Source organism: Spermophilus citellus (genome assembly GCF_964194105.1).
Source record: "Spermophilus citellus genome assembly, chromosome: 9".
NCBI lineage: Eukaryota > Metazoa > Chordata > Mammalia > Rodentia > Sciuridae > Spermophilus > Spermophilus citellus.
The window spans coordinates 96,561,044-96,585,118 of NC_138191.1; the positions used below are offsets into that span (position 1 = coordinate 96,561,044).

Here is a 24,075-nt window from a genome sequence, read left to right on the forward strand (position 1 = left end):
AGCCTCCCTTTAGACTAAGTCCCCCGTCCCCTCCCCCCAGGATCCCCAAAGCACGCCAAGGGCCATTTTCGCGCGGCTCCACTTTGGGGTTTTCCAAAGTATTTTAATGATCTAGTAAAGGAGCAGCCGCGCGTCTCGGCGCCGGCTCAAGCGCCCAGCTCCCAGCGTGGAGCCCGGCCCGGCGCTCAAAAGCCAGGCTAGGCGCTAGGGGCCCGGGGGGCGGGGCGGCGGGCCGGGCTGGGTCTGGGGAGGGGTCGGGGTCGGACCTGGTGGGGGGAGCACGAGATAAGGGTAGGGCGGGCGCCGGCCGCGGCGGGGTGGCAAGGCCGATAAGCGGAGGGCCGTGCAGGAGGGGCGAGCGCGCTCCGTTGGGGTCCGCGCCCCCTCCCCTAGGACACCGTCGCAGCGCCCCCTGCCCCCGGGGTGTGCGGGGGGAGAGCTGGCCAGACTCCCAGCGCCGGGAGCCCCAGCGCCCCCGCCCGGCCCGCACAGCCCCCGCTGGTCCACAGCGCCGAGGCTCGCCCCCGTACACCCCCGGCCGGGCGCAGGAGCGGCCGCAGCTCGTGGAGGCGGCGCAGCGGGACTGCCGCGGCCGGCGCTGACAGGGCGTCCCTGCCGGCCGCCCGGGCCCACCCCCGCGCGCCGATTGGCCGAGGCGGCCGTCCGTCGCGGGGCGTTGCCGCCCGCCGCGCTCCCTGCCCGGGCAGCCACGTTCGGTTGAGCTCCAAGTAGACCAGCGGCGGCGGCGGCGGCGGCAGCGGTGCCGGAGGCGCAGAGGGCGGCGCAGGCGGAGGCGCGGGCGGTTGGGCGAGCGAGCGAGCGAGCGGCGGGCAGCCGGGCCGCGGCGGCACAGCGCAGGCCGAGCCGGCGCGGGAGGAGTTCCAGGGCGATGGGGCCGCGGCCGGGGCTGACGCTTTGACAGCTGGAAAGAGCGCGGGGCCAGCGCCGGGGGGGAGGGAGGGAGCGCGGCGAGCGGAGCGCGAGCGAGCGAGCGCCGGGAGGGGGCCAGGAGCAGGGCAGCTCGGCAGAACCGGACGGTAGCGGCGGCGGCGGCGGGGCTCGGCGCCCTCTTCTCTGCAAACCATGTTTGCCAAAGGCAAAGGCTCGGCGGTGCCCTCGGACGGGCAGGCTCGGGAAAAGTAAGCCCCCTTGCGAGTGGCGGCCGCGCGCCCCCACGCTGCGGGCGGGCGGGTGGTGGGAGGCAGGTGGGCGGGCGGGGGTCTGGGGGCTGCTAGTCCTCCGGCCGCGGGGCTCGGCTTGCCTGCCCGGCCCCTTCCCCTGGTCGCAGCGAGGGAGAGCCCATTGTTGGGAGCCGGCGGAGGTTGGGGCACCCGGGAAGGGGCGGCGGGGCTAGCCGCTGGCCAGGGGTACTTGGTGGCCTCGCGGCCGTCGGGGCGCCCGCGGTGAGGGGTGGGCGAGATCCCGCAGCGAGTCGGCGCGCTTGCCCCAGCCCAGGCGCTTGTCGCGGAGGCTGCACTTAGCCCACCCGGATCGGGCAGGGGGCGCGTGGCTTCTGCAGCCCCGAAGACTCCTTTTGTCCGCCCGCGGCGTGAGGAGTGCGTGCCGGGGGCTTTGTTCGGCCGGGAGCGCTTTCCCTTCCCAGCCCGCGGCCTTGCCGCCGGCTCCGCGCCCTCCGGGGCGCGGACTGGGCAGGGACAGCGGCGCCGGTTTGGCCCCAGGCTTGGGGGGACAGTTGTTTGCAGGGAGGTGATGAGGGCGGCCCTTTGCTGCCCTCTCCAGAGCGCGCCGAGCACCCGAACTAGGTAGGGCTGAGTTCGCTCGGACCCCAAAACTGGGGTGAGGGTGCTAACAGGAGTGAATAGGGAAAAGGAGGTTGGGTCGGGTGCCCTGCGAGTTTTGAGACTTAGAAGGGTTTGGCCCCGACACCACTTGGAAGTTCAAGTTTGGGGGCCGCTCTCCAGCCCCTGTGGTTTGAGGCAGCCGGTCCCTGGTACCCTCCCCCTAACTGTTAGCCTGGCGGCCCTGCCTGGGGTGTTAGCTGCTCACCTTTGGTGGGGGCCACATGGGGACAGCACAGTCGGGACTTAGAGCCTACTGGCAAGGTCCGGAGAGTACCCGGTGTGTTTTGACCCATTCCTCTCACTTTGTCCTCTTCCAGGTTAGCTTTATACGTCTACGAATATTTACTGCACGTAGGAGCACAGAAATCTGCACAGACCTTCTTATCAGAGGTGAGTGGGACTCCCCCAGCATCCAGTTTCTTGACACCCCCTCCTCCCCACTATTCTTAGAGCCTTTGTTTTCAGGAGCAGCCACTGTGGCCACCATTTTGAATTTTTATCACCTTTTGGCATTTATTGTTGGTGGGTCTTCACAGCCTTTTGGCTCTGGGAAGCCCCCCTGCCTGCCCTCCTCTCTGCTTCTCTAAGCTGCCTCTGCTTCCTCTTTTCCAGATTCGATGGGAAAAAAACATCACGCTGGGAGAACCACCTGGGTTTTTGCACTCCTGGTGGTGGTAAGTTTGTGTGATAGTTTTGAGTGTGTGTGTTTTGTTCTGAGCCCTGGGTCCAAGCAAACAAAGACCAGAGGCTTGAAACAGGCCCTCCACCTTTACTTTACACAGAGCAGGGCACTTCTGGGTGCCTGGACCAGGTCTGGCCAAAGAGGAAAGGGCTGAAGAGGCTGCTGCCTAAAAGTTTTTTCCTGGTGTTTCCCCTCCTCTAGAAAGCCAACTAATTTTATGGACTAGGGTAGAAACTTCTTGCTTTTCCATCCCACTCTGGGGCACTAGGCAGGGGCTTGAAAAATCCTTGAAGGGTTTTTGTCAGTCCTGCATGCTGCTTTAATTAGAGAGGAGTGGGGGCAGGGCTGAGTGGTGGGGACACCAGGTCTGTTCTACAACTGGTCTGTCCTTTCTTTTTCTGTAAGCTCCAAACCATAAGAGGGACATCTCCTGGTCTTTTCCACACACTCTGAGAAAAAGCAAGAAAGAGTTGCCACTTCCTGTAATGATACTGATTCAGACTGACTGGCCCTTCCTGTCCTCTGTGCCATCCCCCACCCCCAGCATCCCTGAACCCACAAAGCTTTATTTTACCAAGAACTTTAACTGCCTAGAGGTGACCTGGTGCTCTCTCCTTATCTGTGACCCTCTCTTCAGGCTTGTGGGTCTTACTGCTCTGAGACCACAGCAGTCTGGTCTCAGCATGGGATTCGTGGCAGGCAGGAGGGAGGCTTAAGGGTCAAAAGTAGCAAGTTGTCATGTGTGTGTGACCTGTGTGTTTTGTGGGACTGATTGGTGGAGTCTTTGACATCCTTTTGAAAAGGAAAAGAAAGCAGAGTGGCTTTTGATATTTTGGTAGAGTTCAGGAAAACGGAATGTCTCCTGGTTGGGATCTTAGCACATTTACCTGACCGCCAGCTCGGGTTACTGTTTCAAGTCTCTTTGAACAGTGGGAGGATGAAGTGTCTGTTCTAACTTGTGCAGAGAAAATGAGTTTTTAATTACTTCTGCCAACCTCCCAACTGCCGGTGTTGAAGGCGTCTGATGTGGCGTAAGGATTCCACCTGTAGGAGCGGGTGATAGGTTGGCTGCAGTTGTTTTTGGAGGGGAGTGTGTGGATGGGGTTGGTGGGTCTGGCTGCCTGGATCTTGTAGAAACTTAAGCTTTTGAGTGAAAGTTAACTTAAAGGGTCTGGAAATTTGGAGTCTTGAAGACCTTTTATGTTTGGAGGAGTTTAATCCAAGGTGCAGTTCCAGAAGGCTGGAAAGAGCTTTCTGTAACCGTCACCGCTGCCCTGTAGCCGTAGAAGTCACCCGTTTTCTGTTATATCCAGAATCCCTGAAGCTTCTCCATCCTTGTCTCAGCCGCAGGAATGTGGAGTCTGTTGTGCTGGGCTCAGGTTGTGGTAGCTCTGAGTGGCTGTGGTCTGGTTTGTTAAAAGTCGCCTCCTGCGATTTAACACTGAGCAAAAGACCACGGCTTTCTGGAGCCAAAGGAAGCAGTGGAGCTGGTCTGATGGGGGCAGGCTGCATGTATTCACACACCTTAAGTGAGATGCTTGTCTGATGACTGGAGCTGGCTCTGAGGGGCGCAGGAGCACTGAACTGTGAGTCAGACCTTGATTCTGTTGTCCACTGTACCCTTCAAGCTGGTTCTGTCCCAGGCCTTGGCTCCTGGTCTAGAATGTTTCTAAGGCCCTTTGTTAATACCAGTGACTACTCTGTGTTCATATAGCACTCTCCTGGTTTGCAGAGGACTTGTGTGTGTTCACAGTTCATACCAAGTGTTGGAGGGATCATATAGAATCACAAGGCTGGGGTGGCCGTTCTGGGTCTGCTCTCCCCTCCACAGTCCTTACTGAATGGACGCTCTCTGAAGAGGGCCCTGAGTTTCATGGAGATGCTTGGCTGTCCACAGCCTCCCCTTGGTCTGACATGTGTTGTTTGGTGGGTGGGAGAAGTAGGGGTGTGGGCTCTGGGGTAAGAACCTGTGAGGTTCCCTAAGTTGACATAATTGCAGATTGTTATGCTTGTGAATCATAGTTGTATGTTTTGACAATTTAGCCTTTTTATAGTATGTGGCCATTTTGTTTTGGGGTGGTAAAAGGGACACAGATGGGACAGGCATGGATTCCCCAGATTCCTACCTTGTGATATACCCATGGGTGGGTCGGGCTAATCCTCCAAGCTTTAGTGGCTCCAGTGGGGAGAGGATCACTTCGTTTATAGTACATGGTAGCCATGGGCAGTATCGTCAGCATGAGGCGTGCCGTTCATAGTAGGCGCGTGGTAGGTGGGAACTATTATTCTTATTACAAATGTCTGTCTTGCCAGAGAGCTCGGGTCTGTTCTGTTTTCTAGGCTTGAGTTTGCCCAGCGAAAGTGGGAAGGTGGAATAGAGCCTGGAGGAGACCTGGAGCTGTTAGCATTGAGCATTGTGCACTTTCTGTTGTATACAGAAGTAACAATTAGTAACCTGATCTTATTTTATTTTTCGACTTGCAGCGTATTTTGGGACCTTTACTGTGCAGCTCCTGAAAGGAGAGACACTTGTGAACATTCGAGTGAAGCAAAAGCCTTTCATGATTATGTGAGTAACAAATCTTTAATCCTGGCAATAATTACAGGGTTGGATAGCTCTAACTTCTTCAGTACCAAAAGCAAATATACAGCCAATTGGCAGTGGTCTTTATTTTCTCCTTGCCTTTCTTTTCCTTCTCCTGCCCACCCACCTCCCTGCTGCCCTCCCCTCGTACCCCCCTCCCGCAGTGTTCTAACTTGGTGAGTGGTATTTCATTATGTTGTAATTATGCAAAAGAATGTAGATACCTATCTGGAGAATTGAACGATGTTGTGCAGGGCTTAGCAGGGCTCAGACCGTGTGAGGTTTGTGTGAAGAATGGACAGGAGGAAACTGAGCAGGTTTGATGTTGGCCTAAGAGAAAAATCAGCACAACCAAAAATTAAAAAGCAAATATGAAACTTGGAATGGAAAGGGTGGTTGAATGGGTACTCTTTTCCAGAGAGTGATCTTTCAAATTTTGGAGGGTGCAGGTGTATGTGTGGTGGGTGAGGCTCGGGTTCTATATACTAAGATGATGTGTAGTCTGGGGCACTCAACTAGTCCATAATCCTGTGTCCAAAATGTTCTTTGAGCTAGTTAATTTGATCAGGTTGTGGTACCTTCTACCCTAACATTCACATTTTACCCTTAGATGAGTTTCTTTAGATTTGTGAACTTATTATATGAGAGATGTCTGCCTTTTGTCCATCTCCCATGGTAATCTCCTTCAAAAAAAGACTTCAGATCTGGGTAGGGTTGGCGTCATGTTTTGCGATCTCATGAAATAAGTTAGGATCTGTCAGAAAACAGAAAAAGAAGTGTCTGAAGGTCTTCCTTGACCTCCTTTCAGTTCTTACTTCTCACCGGATGTACATGGTTGAATGTTTGTGTGCAAGTGTGTGCACATAGTAGGGGATCTGTTGGATCTTGCACTTTGGTATGAGATGGGAAGGAATGGTCCCTGTGCTCTGAGCATGGAAGCTGGTTTCTTGAAGGTCGTCAGGTCCCATCTGCTTGTCCAGACCATCTGTATCCCCTGCATGCAGTTTGAAATTGGCATAAGAGAACAGATCCCATCTGGATGAGTTTCACAGGTGGTCAAATCCCAATGTCATAAATATTGTCATGGTGGAAATTTCTCCTGTAGTAGGAGTTAGGGACTGAGCTGGAGGCTTCCTGGTTTTTAGCATCTTCAATGTGATGGAATTTTGTTATGACTGAAAAGTTAATGCCTATGGAGTGGAATGCTGAGGAAATTGACCGGTTCTTGTGCCCTCTTCAGGGTTGAGAAAGAGAAACAAGTGCGTGGTGGTACTTCTGGCCTGGTAAACTTTCAGTAGTAAAAAAGAGAGGTGACTGTTTCACTTGTGATGTGGTTCTTCTGGGAAAAAAATCCCATGGTGATGATCATAGGGTTTCTTGAACTGGAGCTTAGGGGAGGATAAGAGGTAGAGTAGCCATATAAAAATAATTGGTGAGTTTGACTTTTCAACCTGGTAAAGAAAATCTTGCTCTTTTTTGTTGTTTTTTCGAGGTACTTGGGATGGAACCCAGAGTCTGTGCTTGCTAGGCAAGCATTCTCTTACTGAGCTTATATCCCCAGTGCTTTTGTTTTAGGCAGGGGGGCTTCTGGGTATTTAACCTAGGGGCATTTTACCACTGAGGTACATCCCCAGTCCTTATTTATGTTTTTGTTTTGAGATAGGGTCTCACTAATTCACTGAGGGCTTCCTTCTGTCTCAGCCTCCCGGGTGGCTGAGGTTACAGGTGTGCGCCACTGTGCCTGGCTTTTATTTATTTATTTATTTAATCTGTGGACAGCCACCCTGTGTTGCTTATCTTTGACTGCTTTGCAGATGGCTTCATTTTGGAGTGGGTGGATGAATGGGAGGACCCATTTCAAGCCAGTCTCTTGGTATAAGAGTTCTATGCTCTCTTTTATAGGGTACTTTTTAGAGAAGTTTGATTTTTCAACCAAGTTTGGTGCTCTAGTAAATAATGTGAGACTCTCTTTGACAATTTGTCATGGTCTGCCCCCTTGAAGCAACGTGGTGGCTGGGAAAACTTGACCGTGGGTGTGCTGCCAGTAACTTGTTGAGTAGAGTGGCAAAAGCGTTGTGTGAGACTGCTGAGGTTGGCGCTGACATTGAGATGATGCGACTAAGAGATGAAGTCACATTGATTGAGGTCCATGGTTCATAACTTTGAGGAGCAAAACGTTTTTTCCTAGATTGGGATCCCCTGGTGTCCTACGACCCAAGAGTCTGATCAGGAAATCAGTGAGTGATGAATGGAGATTTTTTTTTTTTTTTTAAAGAGAGAGTGAGAGAGGAGAGAGAGAGAGAGAGAGAGAGAGAGAGAGAGAGAGAGAGAGAGAGAGAATTTTTAATATTTATTTTTAGTTCTCGGCGGACACAACATCTTTGTTGGTATGTGGTGCTGAGGATCGAACCCGGGCCGCACGCATGCCAGGCGAGCGCGCTACCGCTTGAGCCACATCCCCAGCCCGAATGGAGATTTTGAAGGAATGAAGGGGTGGCATGGAGTTGGGAGGACAGCAACAGAGATGCAACTGGAAAATGAAGAAATAAATACTTGAGCTGGGGATGTATCTCAGAGATAGAGCACTTTCCCAGCGTGTGTGGAGCCCTGGTTCAATCTCTAGCACCACACAAAAAAGAAAGAAATATTTAAGAAAAGGAGCTGGGTGCCGAGGCACACACTTGTAATCCCAGCAGCTCTGGAGGCTGAGGCAGGAGGATCCCAAGTTCAAGGTCCTATAAAAAAATAGAAAGGGTTGGGGATATAGTTCAGTGATAAGTGCCCCTGCATTCAATCCCCAGTGCCCAAAAAAAAAAAAAAAAAAAAAAAGAAGAAGGAAAGGAATCCTCTGTTTCTCTTTGTCTTTCTCAAATCTTCATGTAGTCTCTGTTTCCATTCCTGTCATCTAGTTAGCCATTGTTCCTTCTGCTAAAATTATTGTGATAGCTTCTGGATTCCCTTCTTCTTACCTGGAATGCATTTCTCTCTGTCCACTCAAATCCTATCCATCTTCTAAGTTCTTCTTGGAGGACTTTTATGATAGTTTTCTGCACATGCAAACCACTCCATCTCGGTGTTGGTCAAAGCCACCTCTACCAAGCCTCTGTTGGCAGCTGTCCACGTGCTGGACTAGGTGCTCTCTGCTGCAGGTTCAGTCCCTCATTTCACCTGGCTGGAGACTCTGGGAGAGAAAATTTGTTCCCTGCTCCATTTTGTATATTTAACTGAGGCACAGAGAGGTGAATCCTAGGGACAGAGTTAGACTCTGGGGTACTGCCCGGCCCTGCCCTTCAGGCCTCCCAGCAGGGGTCGTTTGTTCTCACTATTCTGGCCAACTTCTCCTTTGGGTTGGTCTTTCTGGCTCCAGCTTATTAATTTTTTCCATGGCAGAGAATATGAGCTATTCATCTTTGTAGTTCCATAATACCTTCCACATAGTAGGCTCATGTGTTGATGGAGTGAAGGAGTTAAGTAAGGGTAAAATAATTTGGGTCAGGGAGTAACCTGACCTGGAGCAGCCAATAGAATATTGGAAGATGTTCTTTCAGTGGCTTAAATTTTGTGGGCAGTCTTGAACAAGATGATCTTAATGTTGGTTAACTAGTTGTCTTAAGTCTGGAAATCAAGGGGAGTGTGAATAAGAGTGTTAACTGGCCTTGGGTTTTCTGTCAGGATTTTCACAGGGTAGGGAGTCTGTGCAGCTAGATACCAGACCCTGTCTCTGGTGGGTAGTGGGTGCTTACAAGTGTAGGGAGGAGGGGGGGTCCTGGTCCTGGCTCTTATATAGAAATGATACCATGATCTGGGCAAGTTGTCTTCCTTCCTGAAATTTGGGTCAGGGATTGTTGATCTCAGAGCCCCCCCCCCCCCCGACTGCCAGGCCTGGAACGAACCAGGGACTAGGGAGGGAATTCAAACTATCCTTAAATTTGTGTTTGTTTTTTTTTGGTACTGGGGATTGAACTCAGGGGGCCTTAACCACAGAGCCACATCCCAGCCCTATTTTGTATTTTATTTAGAAACAGGGTCTCACTGAGTTGCTTAGCGCCTCACAGTTGCTGAGGCTGGCTTTGAACTTGCGATTCTCGTGTCTCAGCCTCCCAAGCCACTGGGATTACGGGCGCCACTGCGCCTAGCAACTTTGTGAGTTTTTTAGTCACTATTTTCTCTCTCACACCTGGTCACTTGCTTCTCTTGATTCATTCTTTTTAAGCCCAAGAGTCTTGATGTTGACCACAAAATTATGTGGAGCTCTGGGGACTCAGGATCCAAAGTGGACTTTTCTGAGAATTGGCTTGTCTGAAATGAAGCGAGTACCTGTGGCTGCAGGAGGAGGGTCACCAGCCCCTGGTATGGTTTCTCTGCAGCTCCCCTCAGGCTGGAGTAACACTTCCCATCCTGTTGAGGAGAGCCCTTGGGGTCCCAGAGGGGGTTCCCTCTGGGGCTGTCTTCCACACTGGATTGCCCTGTGCTTCTGAAGAAGCTGCAGGAGTGTCTTACTGTGGGCCCAGGGCTGTCCTGGCCGCCTTCTCCACTTGGCCCTCCTCCAGGGTAGGTCTGTGGGGTTAGTGTCTTTTTGGTGCCTTCTCCCACTTCCAGCAATTCTTCTCCTCCTTGTGGTACCTAGTTTTGTGTTTTCCTTTGGGAGGCAAAAGATGATTGGCGTAGGTTAGCCGGGTCGTGGTCTGTGAGCTGAAGGCGCTGGAGAGCACTGACAGGCTCTGTCTGCTGTACTTTTCATGACCCACTGTGACACACTTGATGGTGGTTACGGCCTCCCAGTTGCCCTGTTGGTTGGATTTTATTATTAAGTTTCATCTCCACTTTACAGATGAAGAAACTGAGGCCTGGAGTTTCTGTGGCTGGTCCAAGAGCAGATGGGGAGTTAAGGAAGTAGCAGAGCTGAGACTAAAAGTTTCCTGTCCTTTTTGTTATTGTTGTTTTTGAGAACAGGGCCTTGAACTTGGGATCCTCAGGTCTCAGTCTCGCAGAACACTGGGATTACATGCCCGCACCATCATGCCCATCTTTTACTTTCCACCTTTCACTGTTTGACAACACTCAATTACAGTGAATCCCTGCAGAGCATAGGGAGGGTGTTTGCTTTGGGCCCAGAAGGTGCCTGGTACCTGCTTGGTGTCCCCATGTGTTCACTGAAGACATGAATTTAACAGAATTAAACGAAGCCCCTGTGAGGCAAACTGCAGTCGCTGGCAGAGGTGTTACCTGACCTCTGGGGAGGGAGTTTTGGTGCAGTGGCTGTTCACTTTTGGCAGGGAAAATGTGATAAAGCTATGGACCTTCTTTTCAGAAAATGCATGTGTACTCATAAAGGAGACTTTGTGCATGATTTCAGTGGGTTCACGGATGACTGCTCCAAACCCCAGGCCCTCCTGTGATCCTCAGTGAAGATTTGGGGAGTATAATGCCCATGGGTCTTGTGGCCTCTGAATTTTCCCTGCTTGCCTCAGTTTCCCTGCTCTGAAGGCCTGAGGGCCCTTTCTTCTGACTTGCTCTTTTAGCCCCATGCTTTCCCCCAGCAGGACTCTGCTGATCCCTCTCTCCACCCCCAGCTGTGAGACTTTGTCTCCAGGAGGATTGGTTAACATAGGAAAGTGCCCAAGAGTCATGGGCGTGGGCGGGAGCTGAGGTATTTGTGGCTCTGTGGCAGGGGTCCAGCGTCCTTGGTGGGTTTGAAATAGCAAAGTGATATTTGAGAGGGCTCTCCTTGGATGTGCTGAGCTGAGGTTCCTGCCAGGCAGGGAGTGTCTGCGCCTGTGAGAGCCCTTTGGGAGGAGGGGGACCAGAGGGTGGCAGTGGAAGCAGGAATAGGAGAGCCACTGGGCTCCAAGCCGCTTGGGGGAGTGTGGTCCCCCGCGATAAGCCATGCTAGCTATCTGCCCCAAGGTCCTGGCAAGTTCAGCACTTGCCTTTGGCTATGACCCTTGGCACCCTTGTGTGGCAGATTAAAAAAACAAAACATAACACTTTTTTTTCCCTCCCCCCATTCTCCTTGAAGCTTAGACTTGTATTGAGTCCCCTGTTTGGGCTACCACCCTCTTTTCTGCAATTCCTCTTAACCCCAGAGGCTGCCAGACTCCTCCATCGGTAGCTAATTAAACATTAAATGAAGAACTAGAATTGCATTTTGCCAGAATCCAGGCAGTGCAGCCACCTTAATGGGTTTCAAGTGGCAGCAAGACCCCAAATTGCAAATCCTTGCCCTTTATTTCAAGGAGGGAGGTGGGGCGGGGGGAGCCATGGGGACCCAAACAAAGTTTTTGGCAGTGGTCACTTCATTTGAACTCCCAGACCAGCAGTGTGCACCAGCCTTTTGCATAATGCCATCTTTGTTAGCTAAGCATTTGCAAACTTGGACTGAGAGTTAGCTCTGTGCCAGCCAGCACTTGGAGGGAGCTGGGAGACACCCAGCTCTCCCTGTCCCTTTGGTCAGCTCTGTTTTGTAAGGGAGGTGGACTCTCCAGTGGGGACCTCAGGCCAAGGTGTCTGGGCCCCATCGCTGGTCCCTCCTGATTCTGAGAGAGAGAGAGAGAGAGAGAGAGAGAGAGAGAGAGAGAGAGAGAGTATGTATGTGTGTGTGTGTATATGTATATGTATGTGTGTAAGTCTTAAGCGGGGGAGAAGTGCTGGGGCAGGGGTGTGTGCTTGAGGCCTGTCAGCCAAGATAACAGAAATGTTACACTAGTGGTATCCTTCATAATAGTGTCTGAGGGTTTAGAGTGTTTAGAAAAATTAATCTTTTTTAGCTTGGTAATAATTCTGACCACGGCACAAGTGCATTAGGCGATTCACATAAACTTCTTTAATACACATTGCTGGGAGCTTACAGCAAATAGATAATCACCATTGTTTGTTTTTGATTCACTAGAGTAGTGGGCTTTTCTGTGGCCTTGTGAGATGAGTTTTAGGAATGTGTCTCTTGATGCTATTTTTTTCTTTTCCTGTGCCTTGAATCCTCTGAATTTTGAAGGGTTTGGGCTCTGACTTGCTCCTGATTTCATCATTATTCTTGCCATTTCCTGGCTGGGTAGACTTTGGATCCTTTTTCTCCATTTATAGAAGGGGAATGCTGATTCCGTTGCATGGCTGTTGTGAGGGTTAGGTAATAGAACACCTGTAAATCGCTGTCTCTGGGGGCTGGTGCTTGGTAAGTTTGTCCTTTGCTCTTTACAGCCCTAATGTTTTCCTGGAAAACTCTTTTAAAAGCATATTTTTTTCTGGGAAACCAGGTTGAACCTAGGGGAAGGACACTTGACTTTGCCAGTGATGTTGTCCTGTGCTGGGCTTCCCTGGTGCATCGTGGGGTGTCCTCCTTCTGTCCTGGCAGTCTTGCCTCACCCTGCACCCTCACAAGGGGCAGAGCTGGTGGTCCTGCCACAGGCTGGCACTGATAAATGCTCCCCCGGGATGTCTTTGCCCCTTATCTGTGTTGGACAGAGTGGTCCTGTGCCATGCTTGCGTGTGTGGCTGCGTGGCTGGACAGCAAACTGTGAGGGCTGTGCCTTGGTGTCAGCAGGGATCTGGATTTGAATTTCAGCCTCCTAGCCCTTGTTGGCGGTGGGGCCTTTACCACTGAAGATCCATCTCTCCACTGTACGTATGCACAGGGGTGACCTTGTGCTGCCTTCTGTGGGGATGCCAGGAGAATGGCAGGGATCTGCCCTGGGAGAGTCGGTTGGGCTATGAGGTGCCATGTAAATGTTAATGAGGATGAGCAGATCAAAGGTCCTTAGATTAGGGGTTCTGTGTCACCTTCTTTGTGTACCTTGCCGTGGCAGGTACTCAGGCCTCACCTGATTATTTTGCTTGTGTGAGGGAGTCCCAAAATGGAGCCTTAAGAAGATGAGCTGGTGAAGGGCATCATTGACCCTTACAGGCCCCTGGGAAACTGGTTCTGGCATCAGCCTCTTTCTCTGGGGTTTCCTGGGGGTGAGCATGAGGCCGTGGGTAGTGGGCCCTCAGACCCAGGAGTCCAGGATTCTGCCCGATCAGGTTACCCATCACCTGTTCTGATCACTGTCTATTTAAGAGCCAGATACAGCTTAGGATGTGAAAAGTGCTTACAGATAGTTGTGTGGAAGATCATCTTCTGGGAGACCAGCATGTAGGGATAGGATGAGGGGAGAGGCTAGCAGTCCCACCTCTGTGTGGTGCTGGATGTTTTCAATGTAGATACAAATAGTAGGGGTGCAGGTGGTGGAACTGGTGGTTTCCTAGTCATCCTACAGGTAGGTAAACTGAGGCCCAGAGGGACGATGCCCTGCCTGAGGTAACCAAAAGGACTCAAACCTGCAACCCCAGTCAGTGTTCAGGACTCTCCGCCTTGCTGCACTTTCTAGTGACCATGGACACCTTACTTAACCTCTGTGCCTTAGTGTCCTCAGATGGAAAGGGGGGTTAATAAAATTTGCTTATTTTTCTCACAGGTAGGGTTGTCATGAGAATTAAATGAGCTTGTGTGTACACACACACACACACACACGAGTATGTATCTAGTGGTGTCCAGCTAGTGTAAGTGCTATATAAATGTGTGCTGTCAGTTTTTTGTTCTCCCAGAAGTACTGGGAATTGAACCCAGGAGTTTGGAAGTCGTGCTTTCTGATGGCCAGTGTCATAGTAACTGACACAAGGTGGGCAGTAGTGGAAGGATCTCCATGTGAGAGTGTGCACCAGTGAAGCATGACCCACTGCTAGCTTGCCTCCCTGTTGATTAGCTATCTGGGTGCCTGGGTTTCAGGCAGCCCCAAGCAATGGAGGTAGAGATGTCATATATGCAGCCTTCACACCAGCCCACTTCTTGTGAGGATGAAATGTGATGGTGCATGGATGCCCCTGGCCTGTGTCAGGCTTGTGTGTGTTCCATCAGTTCCCATTTCCCCCCTTCAAGCCATTTCTCTTGTTCTAGAGATCAGACTCGGGCTCTTTGCTCAGCTGCTTCTGGTCCTTCCCACTGGGTACCTTTGGTACTGTACCACCTGAGAGGGTCATTTTTGCTCCCCTGCCAACTGGTCCTTGAGCAGATGCCAGCCCGGAAGGAGGCTGCCTCTCCCTGGCCTGCTAAGGAGATATCTTCCTTTTTCTCCCCATAGGAACTCCATAACTCTCTTGCTCTTGTTACTTGCTTCCTAGAGGGAGAGTTATTTGAATCAAGGTTGGGTATCTTCCCTTTCCCCTTCTGGACCCAAAGCTTCTTGAGGGCAGAAGCTTCATCTTTATCCTCTCTGCACCCCCTATTCCTGGGGCCTATTGCAAAGTCATGAATAATCCCTGAGGTCAATGAGTAAGACTCTGCGCCCTGAGAAGTGAGAAGGATTTGATCCCTGCCCAGGCGTCAAGCGTGTTAAAGACATGTTTTAATGAAGATGGACAAGTGGTAAATGGCAAAGCATTGTTTTGCAAACTTGTGATTTGTGACCCATTAGTGCATCATGAAATTAACCTAGTGGGTCATGACTGGCAATTACAAAAAAATAAAAAAAAACTGTATTGCACAGAATAAACATAAGTATTGTTTCCAAAAATGTTTGTTTTCGGCGATATATGAGTGCAAGTAATTGTATGCGTGCTCTGGGTTTGCCATGTAAAATTTTTCTCACTATGGGTCTCAGTCAAAGTTTGAAAGCCACTGGCCCAGAGAGATTCAACCAATTTTGGTTCTGTAGATTGGATGGCTTGGTCAAGTGAAAAAGCAATTGCTAAAACTCAGTTTGCACGTCTGTAGTAAGAAGGAAATGATGGGGTTGGGGTTGTGGCTCAGTGGTAGAGCGCCTGCCTAACATGTGTGAGGCACTGGGTTCGATCCCCTGCACTACATAAAAATAAATAAAATAAAGGTATTGTGTCCATCTACAACTAAAAAAAAAATATTAAAAAAAAAAAGAAAAAAGAAGGAAATGATTGCCACTTGGAGAGTTGTTGGGGGAATCATTTCCTGGGTGGTGCTGGTGGGCATGCGGGACCTTCGTCCTAGTGGTTTGCTGCCATATGCTTAACATGCTCGTTGAATGCTGAGCAAGTTGTAGTTCCCACTTGGAGGGGTAGCATCACATCTGGGTCACACTGCAAAGCCAGAGTGGGAGGAGAGGGCAGAGAGGGCACTAGGCAAGACCCCAGAAGGATGCAAGTTGTCTTGCTAGCTGCCTGTGGGTTGTGGGGCAAGGGACATCCCTCTTGCCTGTGATTGACTCCCCATCTCCACCCTGTGCTGGGTATTGTCTGAACAAGGCTCAGGCTGTGGCTACAGCGAGAATCCTCAAAATAAGTTGTGGGGCATCCTCTCTGAGTGAAACTGGCCCAACCTCCCCAATTCCCTGTCCCCTCCTGATGACAGCTGTGTGCATGGTTCCTGGGGCAGGCTTTGTGTCCCTGTTCTTTGTGTGTTTGGGTGAAGTGCTGACATTTCACTTGTGTTTCACAGTCCCCTGACCTTAAGAGGCGCGCTGCTCCCTGGGGTGGCTGTCACAGGCTTTCCTTTGCTCCTCCTCTCCCAGTCATAGAAGGCTGCTCAGGAGCAGAGGCTGTAGGGTGGCAGCCTCCCCATGCTGGGATGTTGGCTGCATCCTTGCAGACTGGATGGGAATGGTTGTAGGTTGGTGGATAGTATTTCTTGGGTGCCTGCTGGGCTCTGTGCTGTTGAGTGCTGCAGACTTAATGCGGTGTCATGGATAGACAGTACACAGGATTTGGGCCAGATGACCAGGGTTCAGTTCTGGATTCTTTCAGGTGACCTTGGAAAGTCATTTGGCCTCTCTGAGCAAGCCTGGGTTTGATCTTCTGTGCAATGCAGTGATGTGAACCCAGGCCTTCCTTGTGTTTCTGGGTTGTTGGGAGTCAGCCGAGAGTTTGGGAGTGTGCTTTGCAAGTCTCAGTCACCTTTTGAGAAGGCTGTATTGAGTTTGAACCGACCATCAAATCGGAATGTATTTCAAGAAGGAGCCTCTCAGTTTCAGATAGAGCCGGGTGGTGACATGGCTTGCCTGTGGTCTCAGGGCTCTTGATCCTGTGGCAGCCACCAGCTGGAGAAAAACCTCACCTAAGAGGTTGGCATCTGTGCCTTGCCTGTGTCTGTGCTGTCTTTCAGGAATTTTGCAGCTTTCTTTGGGAGAGGCTGAGCACTGCCTGTGGCTTTGGCCACCCGGCCTGTGCAGAGGGGCAGCCGGCCCAGTGGGCAGGCCTGGTGTGGGGCGTGTGCGCACTGCCGGTCTTTTCTCGCTGTCTTTTAGAAAGCTTCCAGTAGAAAATGTTATCCTCTCTCTGGAGGCCCTTCCTCTTGGCAGCGCCGGCCGGCCGCCCGCCCGCCAGATCCCGCTCCGCCAGCCCACTTGGGTTACACAGGCAGTTCTGGCCCGCAGCTCTGGGCGCAGGTTTCGCTGCGGATCTTCGAGCCGGTGAGCCGCTTCAAAAGGGGATTTTACAGCATGACAGGGAATTTCAGCCACCACGTTATCTCCGAATTGGCCAATTGATGGTTTCAGCAGAGCATTTCAGCATCGGGGAAGCCAATACAATTTGAGTTAGTTGTGATGGCTGCCACTTTAAATACCGCAGTGAATTTCTGTCAGCGAGCTAATGCGTGGAATAGGGAATTGCAGAAAACTTGATCACCAGAGTGCTTCAGTCGATTCTGACCCCAAGCTACAGAAAATGAACTTAAATCTAGTTGACTGTCGCCACATACTTTCTTTGGCATTATTTTGCTAGCAGCATTTTCATCAAAGGGAACCTGGAGGGGGAGACCAGGTGGAAACGAGAATGCTCGCCTCCAGTCCCCACGACTCAGGAGTGGCCACCTTCCGTGGGGTGGCGTGAGCTGGTGGCGTGAGAGTGGGGAGTCAGGATGGTGGTTTCTTGTTGAGGGATAAATTTCTAAACGACAGCATTATGGTTCAATAGTAATTAATCTCTTGTTTAATGAAGGAAACTAATGTTTATTGAACGTATACTGTGGACCCAGGTTCTTACAAAAGTGTTCTTATCCACGTCTCTCCCTTCTGGAGGGGATGGGGGATTGCACATTCTTTCCATTTTATGAAGGAAGAAGTAGTAATAATAGTGAGCAATTACTGAGTGCTTACTGTATTCTAGATTGTGTGTGTGTGTGGGGGGTACTGGGGACTGAACCTAGAGCCTTGTGCATACTAGGCAAGTGCTCTGCCTAGTATGAGCTACATCCCTAGATCTTTTGTTTTGACACAGGGTCTTGCTAGGTTGTCCAGGCTGGCCTTGATTTGTGATCCTCCTGCCTCAGCCTTCTGAGTAGCTGGGATAATAGGCGTGAGCCACCGTACCCACCTCAGGCATTGTTCTAAGTGTTTTAGGTTTTATCACGTGTCATACTAAATAGCCCTATGGATTAAGTTTTGTTTTTATTTCTATTTTTGGTAGACGAGGAAATGGAGGTACTTGAAGAAATTCAGTAATGTAGAAGGTAGACCTGACCCAGGTTTGTGTTTTCCTAGTGTGCCCTTCACTACACGCTGCCTTTAAGATAGCCATCTTATTAAGCGGTAGCCAAATGCCAGCCTGGGATGGGAGCAGGTCCTGAGCAAGAGGGCAGGCTGAAGCCCTGTCTGGGGGCCAGAAGGTTCCTTACGGTGCTGGGCTTCTCGACTTCTCCACTTCTCTGCAGATCAGGGGATGGATTCGTTTTATAATGACTTCATCTGGGAAGAAAGCGTCTTGCTTTGGGCCTGTGTAACTTACAGAAAGGATTCCCATCTCTTCACTCACGGCCTCCTTTGATTGGTACCACCCTCTGTGGACTCTGTGCTCAAAAATATTTTATTTATGAAGAGGTTGTATGCATCGAGTCACCATTAATTTTAATGAAGAAAAATGAAAAATAAGAATGATGTAGTTGCTGATTAGAGATTCTTAGTTCCTCAGGGGAACCAGTGTGAGCTCACCATTTGGTAGAATTTTAGTGAATAGAAAACATTGGGAATTTTGGCTTCATTTCCATTGAGATAGACCTGATTCTTGCTGAACTTAAAAATATCAATGATCCCTCAAGTATCTACAGTAAAGTTTTCCAGAGGCACCATTAGAATCCTTAGTTTGGGGACCTTGGCTTGTAGGTGTGCTTCCCCTAGCTACTTGGCCATGTTGGTGGTGGTGTATAGCTTTATTTGGCATGGCCAGTGTTGGCCTCTGGGGAATGAAATCCCTCATGTTCCACCAGAGCCAGGAAGTCAGAAGACAGAGTTGTCTCTGGTGGGGACACCTGAGCCCCTTGGTCAAGGTCACCACTGCTCCCTGGGCAGGTCAGCCTCCACTGCTCTCTAGGCAGTGCAAACAGGGCTTTGCTGTTAGGGAAAACACTGCCTTGGGAGGAGAGGTCAGCCCAAGAGACCATGATGTGCTCTTATCTGCAGAGGATGCTGCAGGGTCTCCTGCTCCCTATAGAATTGCAAAGGTAAAAGTCCCTTGTTCCCTGCTGTTCTGAGTTGGCATCTGCTGGGATACAGGGATCACTAGATAACAAATCCAGGAATCTACAGCCCTTTGACAAATCATTGTCTTCTTTCTGGGCCCAGTTTCCTAATTTGTAGCACAGGGACAGGGAGGGATACAAGAGTCATTTCTGAAACTATAGTGACTGGCGTTTGTTGGGCCAGGCACTGTGCTCAGGAAATAAGACTCGGTCCTTGTAATATAATACGAGGCAGGGGCTGTTAGGATCCCAATTCTTGGATGAGAAGACTGAGGCTCAGAGGCATGAAGTCAGGAGCTCATGATTATTAACCATGATTAGAAATCATTAAATAAGGGAGCTGGGATTTTGAGCCCCAGACCCACTCCCAACCTTGAGCAGCACTGCTGGAGACAAACTTTTGGATGCCTTTGGGAGATGGAACCTTGGGGGGAAATTGTACTTTGAAAAGAATGGGATCGTTCATTATGGAAACCTGTAAATTGTGTGTCTTTAAAAAAAAAAAAAAAGATGTCAGTGACAGTTTGCTTCCCAGTGAGATGAATATAGATAAACCTATTTTGACTGTTAACTTATTTTGTTGTTTAAAAGCCAGTGACATGTAGCATTGAATTTATTTTTCTTCACAACGTTTAAGTGTTTGCCACTTCTTGAGTGACGTGTGTGAATTTGGGAATTGCCTATTCTTTGGGAGTGGAGGCTGCTGCTTGCACTCAAGGTTTTGTCTTAGGAGGGGATGGCAGGAAGGTTTGATGGGGCGTGTGGGAGCGCGGAAGAGGCCCGAGGGCGGGGTGGGTACCTGTGTCTTAGGATTGGAGGAGCCAGAGCTTGCTGCTCTGAAGTTGGGGTCATGGTGGGGAGCCCATCACCGGAGCCTTTGTGACTGGAAGCCTAAATATTTATTCTGTTCTGTCCCTAATGAAAACAAATTGTCAACAGTTGTTCAGTAACTGACTAAATTAAAATCTGTAATTAGTCAATTAGATTAAAGAGTTGGCACAACCTGATTGTATCATGCTGGTTAGGTTATTAAGAGAAAGGGTGTGATTTTTAATTACTGAATGCTAATTTTGACAGTTTCAAATGGAAACAGACGTGGTTTTCCCCCCTTTCCCTAATTCTGAATGGTTTGGAAAGTAAAGACACTCGATGTGTAAATTGCATTTTTTTGAAGGAAGATGCTAGGAGAAGGCCTTCCGTAGAGTTGGAGGGACTTGAGTGGAGGCCGCGCTGGAGTTAGTCGAGTGGGCGTCCTCTTCAGGGAGGCCTGGCGTTGGGCAGCTGGCGTTGGGCAGCGTGGCTCTCGCTGCCAGTGAGAGGTTGGATTTCAGCTTGGAGCAGTGGAGTCACGGAGCTCTCCTGTAAGGTCTCGTGCCCGGTTGCCCCTACAGGGGGTTCTCTTACCAACACCCTGAGACCATAGCAGTACCAGACTGTCCAGTGAGGGCATGGCAGAGACGCGGGTGGAAATGACACCTGAGTCTCTACAGTCTGTTTTCCTACACTGAGTGTCCCAGTGAGAGGACAGATGGAGGGAAAGTTCTAATTTTGTGGAGTAATCTTTTCTTCATGGAAAGTTCTTTGTAGAACGGAAGTTTTGCTTTCTGGCTGAGGAGAGTTGAGGACTGGGGGCAATGAGGTGCTCAGGGGTGGAGGTCGGGGGCTGGGCGAGGAGAGGAAAAGGTAGGAGGGAGGTTTCTTGCTTGGGAGGAAGATGAGATGAGAAGTGGGGCCAGTCTATGGATTTAGAGGCATAGGAAGCTAATCAGGAAATTGAGGATAAATGTGGTCCATTTGCAAGTAGAGCATGTCCTTCTTCTCATTGGTGCTGGGGAGGCTATACCTGAGCCTTCCTTGAAGCTCTAAAATGTGGGATGAAAGCAGCCTTGAAACTGGGGATGAGAAGACCTGAGTTCTCAGACTCCAGCACAGCCCAGACCCCCTCATTATCCAGGGGAGTCATCATGTGCCCCTTTCCCTCCTTCTCAGCTCCTGAGAGCCATGAAGTGACCAGCTGGAGAAGCTGCGGGGTGCTATGCACAAGGGTTACTTCATCTGAAGGACCTCAAGCCTTAGAAGAGGCTGGGTAGGACTGCACCGAGCCTCACTCCCCCACCCCTGCTTCTCTCCCTTTTTTCTCTCTCTTTTCTTTTTTTGGTGTGGGAGTGGGTCCTGAGGGTTGAATCCAGGAGGAACTCTACCACTGAGCTACTTCCCTGGCCCCGTTTTATCATTCATTTTGAGACAGAGTCTTACTAAGTTTTCCAGGCTGGCCATCCTCCTGCCTCAGCTTCCTGAGTAAATGAGATTACAGGCAAGTGCCACTCTGCCTGCAGTCCTCACTTCTCCTCACCCCAAGTTTCATGGGAAGCTAAGGATGGAGAGGAATGAATGCCAGGCCTCTGATTGCCCCCTGGGCAGCCTCTCTGCCTTGGGAAACACACTGAACGAATGCAGGTGCCTCTGGAGCCATGTCACACCATGCCTATGGGGCGGAAGCACAGGCTGGACTTTCTTTCTGGATGGTTTTCTCATGACCCTGTCTTCATGATGCTTTTTGAAACACCAGTTAAAATGGCCTTTAGCTTTCAGTATTTCATACTTAACAGCTGTTGCTGATCCAGAATGAGTCATTTTCCTTTGCTTTTTGTGTCTGATAGAGATGGGATTCTGGGAAGCCAAGGCACAAACAACAGAGGCTTTTGAAAGGGAGCATCCTGGGTTCTCATCCCCACCAGGGCCTCTGTTCATGGTATAATCTGTGCTAGTTGCATAACTTCTGAGCCTCAGTACCCTCATCTGTAAAATGGTGACTGTGCCCAACTTGCAGTGCTGTTTTGAGATAATGATGTGAAGAACCTTAGAAGATGCCTAGGAAATATTTCCAGAGTGAACTGAGCACAGTGCAATTATGTCTGTAATCCCAGCAACCTGGGAGGCTGAGGCAGGAGGACCGCAAGTTTAAGGCCAGCACGGACAGCTAAGTGAGACCCTGTCTCAAAATGAGAAGTAAAAAGGGTTGGGGATGTAGCTTAGTGTAGAGTGCACCAGTGTTCAATCCCTAGCATCCCCCCCCCCCAATAACCCAGAATAAAGAATCAGAGCCTGAAAGGTAACCAGTAATCTTGGAAGGTACCCCCACTTAGGGAGCTATTCTAAGGTATATTTAGAAATGATGGGAGTGTTTACAAGGAAGGGGTGGATTGGTTTGTGTGCTGAATTCGGGATTCCTCTTTCAGACCCAGGATCCATAGCCAAGGTTAAAGAAACCCATAAGAAGTTGCATGTGTGCGTACGTGTGTGTGTGTGTGTGTGTGTGTGTGTGTGTGTGTGTTGTGGGGAGGGGGTGGGGGTGGTAAATAGAAGAAAGGAAGTGACAGCGGTAGGAGAGAGTTTGTTTTAAAAGCTTCCCCACTGATAGATTTGTAGCCCTGGGTAAATAGGGAAGCTTGTAAAACTTGATTCATTTTCTTCCTGAAGTCTGTTTTTGGTGGAGAGTAGCATGGGATGGAGACAGCCAAGGAGCCAGTACTTTCAGGTTGGAAGTGTTTGCATGTCCCCAGCACATGCTGTGTCCTTCCAGAAGGGCCAGGGCAGTGTTTCACTGTGCTCCTGTCCCCAAGCAGTTTTTCTTTACCAAAGTGCCAGCTGCTGTGTCCCGTCCAGGGAGTGCCCCTGGCTGGTTGCTGGGCCTATGCTCATCTCATATAGGGACAACTGAGGATTTGTTCACTCAGGATGACTTCCTGTTTCCTTCCTGGCCTGTAGTTTGTCCTTTTCTTTTGATTAGGAAACATGTCTTCCCTTATCCCTGCCCAGCCTGCTCTGGAGACACGTAAAGGCAACTGGGGTGACCAGTGTCCAATGAGGAGCGAGGGTGTGTCCTAAACAGGAGGCCTTGCAAGGAGGCCAGAGCTCCTGCTCTGGGAAGACCACTGCAGAAACAGAAAGGTGGTCAACAGGGAGAGATGACACGATGCACTTGTATGTTGGGGGAAAACAAATTGAGGGACTTTTGACATGTTTGTGGAAATAAAAATAAAATAAAAAATGTATTTTAGTGGTTGGGGTGCAGTGTGAACTCTTAGGTAGCAAAGCTCTGTGCCTCAGGGCCTTTGTATAGGCCATTCTCTTGGAGCAGTTTCCCTTACCCTTTCTTCCCTGGAGGGTCTCTATTAAGTTTTTGTGTCTCAATTTAGACATCACTTAATTTTAAGAACCTTCTTATCATCATCTTCGAGCTCCTGGGCCAGTACCCCTGGTGGGTCTCTTGGTGGGTTCTGGAAACTCAGGGCCTGACATTTGATGGGTACCCGGCTCACATTTATTGACTGAAAGAGTGGTCAGAGGTGTCTGGAGGCTGCCCTCCTCCCAGGGCCCATGAGTGTGCAGTTGTGTGTCTTTGAACAGCTCCCTAAGGTCTTGCTGCCCTCAGAGTAAGTCTGAGTTTGGCTGCTCATTTTGAGCCCTGGCCTTGGTGTTTGCCTTTTTTTTCTGAAGTGGGTCTTTGACATATTGATGCAGCTTCAGATGTGAAGTGTTCTCAGAGATGTGTAGGAAAAGGCTCAGTCTTCAGTTCACCAGCCCTTGCCAACTTCTAAGGCCTCTCAGGGTGGAAGCCCTGTGATCATTCCCCTGCCTAGTTTTTTTTTTTTTTTTTTTTTTTTTTTGCTTTTTGTAGAGGGGGCTGGGGAGTAGGTGGGCAGAACTTATATGGTCTGGAGTCCAGAACACCATCACTGAGACCCTGTCCTTTGGTGGGGTGCTCACCTAGGTTGATGGAAAATAGCCCAGTTCTGATTCATCTAGCTCTCCTGCATATCTGTGTAGAAATATTTTATTATTTGGCCCCTGTAATTCAGGGTTGTTGGCGATTTTATCAGACCTTACAAATGTACAGTTGACCTTTGCATTATCTGAGAAGACTCCTGTTTGCTTAGCCACGGATAAAACAAGATTCCAGGGGGTGGCTCAGGGCTTGGGTCCTGGGTCTTTGTGTGTAGCCGTTGCTTCTAATTGTGAGTGGCTCTTATCTGTTCTTAGGGAGGGTCCAACCACACCCTGATGGAGGAGCTTCTTTATTTCTAGGCTGGCCATTCGGGCTTTTCCAAGTGCCTGAAATGCTTAGTTCCTTTAAACACCCACTTTCTGTTAAGACTGTCCCAGTGGTATCAGCTCAGGGAGACATTGTATCCAAAAATGCACCTGTGGGTGCATCACAGATATTTGTTTTTTTCTCAGATATTCATCTAGCCTGTCTAGTCTGTCTGTCTTCAAATATTTGATGCCTGTACCGTGTGGCTACAGACGTGGAGGACACTGGCAAATCCTTCGCCCTCACAAAACTTACAGACCGTTCTTCCTCTTTATCAGGGGTTTGTGTTTTTTTAAAATTCTAGCAGCACGTCTTTAAATATATCGTGCAGGTTCAGATTGGCTGTCCCCAGGAAGGCACAGGAATGCTTCCTTGCCCTCCCATGTGACCGCTGCCCACGCCTGGGAGGAGCCTGCAAGGTGACCCTTCTCTCAGCCTCTCCTGGCCCCCTGGCTCCAC

General features: G+C 50.2%; 1 protein-coding gene across 5 annotated transcripts in view; it reads left to right on the forward strand.

The window, feature by feature from the left end:
• Positions 1-710: 710 nt before the first annotated feature.
• The window catches only part of SSBP3 (single stranded DNA binding protein 3), a 156,293-nt gene continuing 132,928 nt past the window's right edge, over positions 711-24,075 (forward strand). The window contains exons 1-4 of one of the 5 annotated variants that reach the window (XM_081306745.1): positions 711-1,139; positions 2,120-2,192; positions 2,415-2,476; positions 4,969-5,053. In XM_081306745.1, coding sequence (XP_081162871.1) covers positions 1,084-1,139; positions 2,120-2,192; positions 2,415-2,476; positions 4,969-5,053 — 276 coding nt within the window. In that variant the 5' untranslated portion in view covers positions 711-1,083. Of the gene's footprint in view, positions 1,140-2,119; positions 2,193-2,414; positions 2,477-4,968; positions 5,054-16,355; positions 16,477-24,075 lie in introns of those variants that run through there. The other 4 variants (XM_081306747.1, XM_081306746.1, XM_081306748.1 and 1 more) reach the window with 4 other exon arrangements.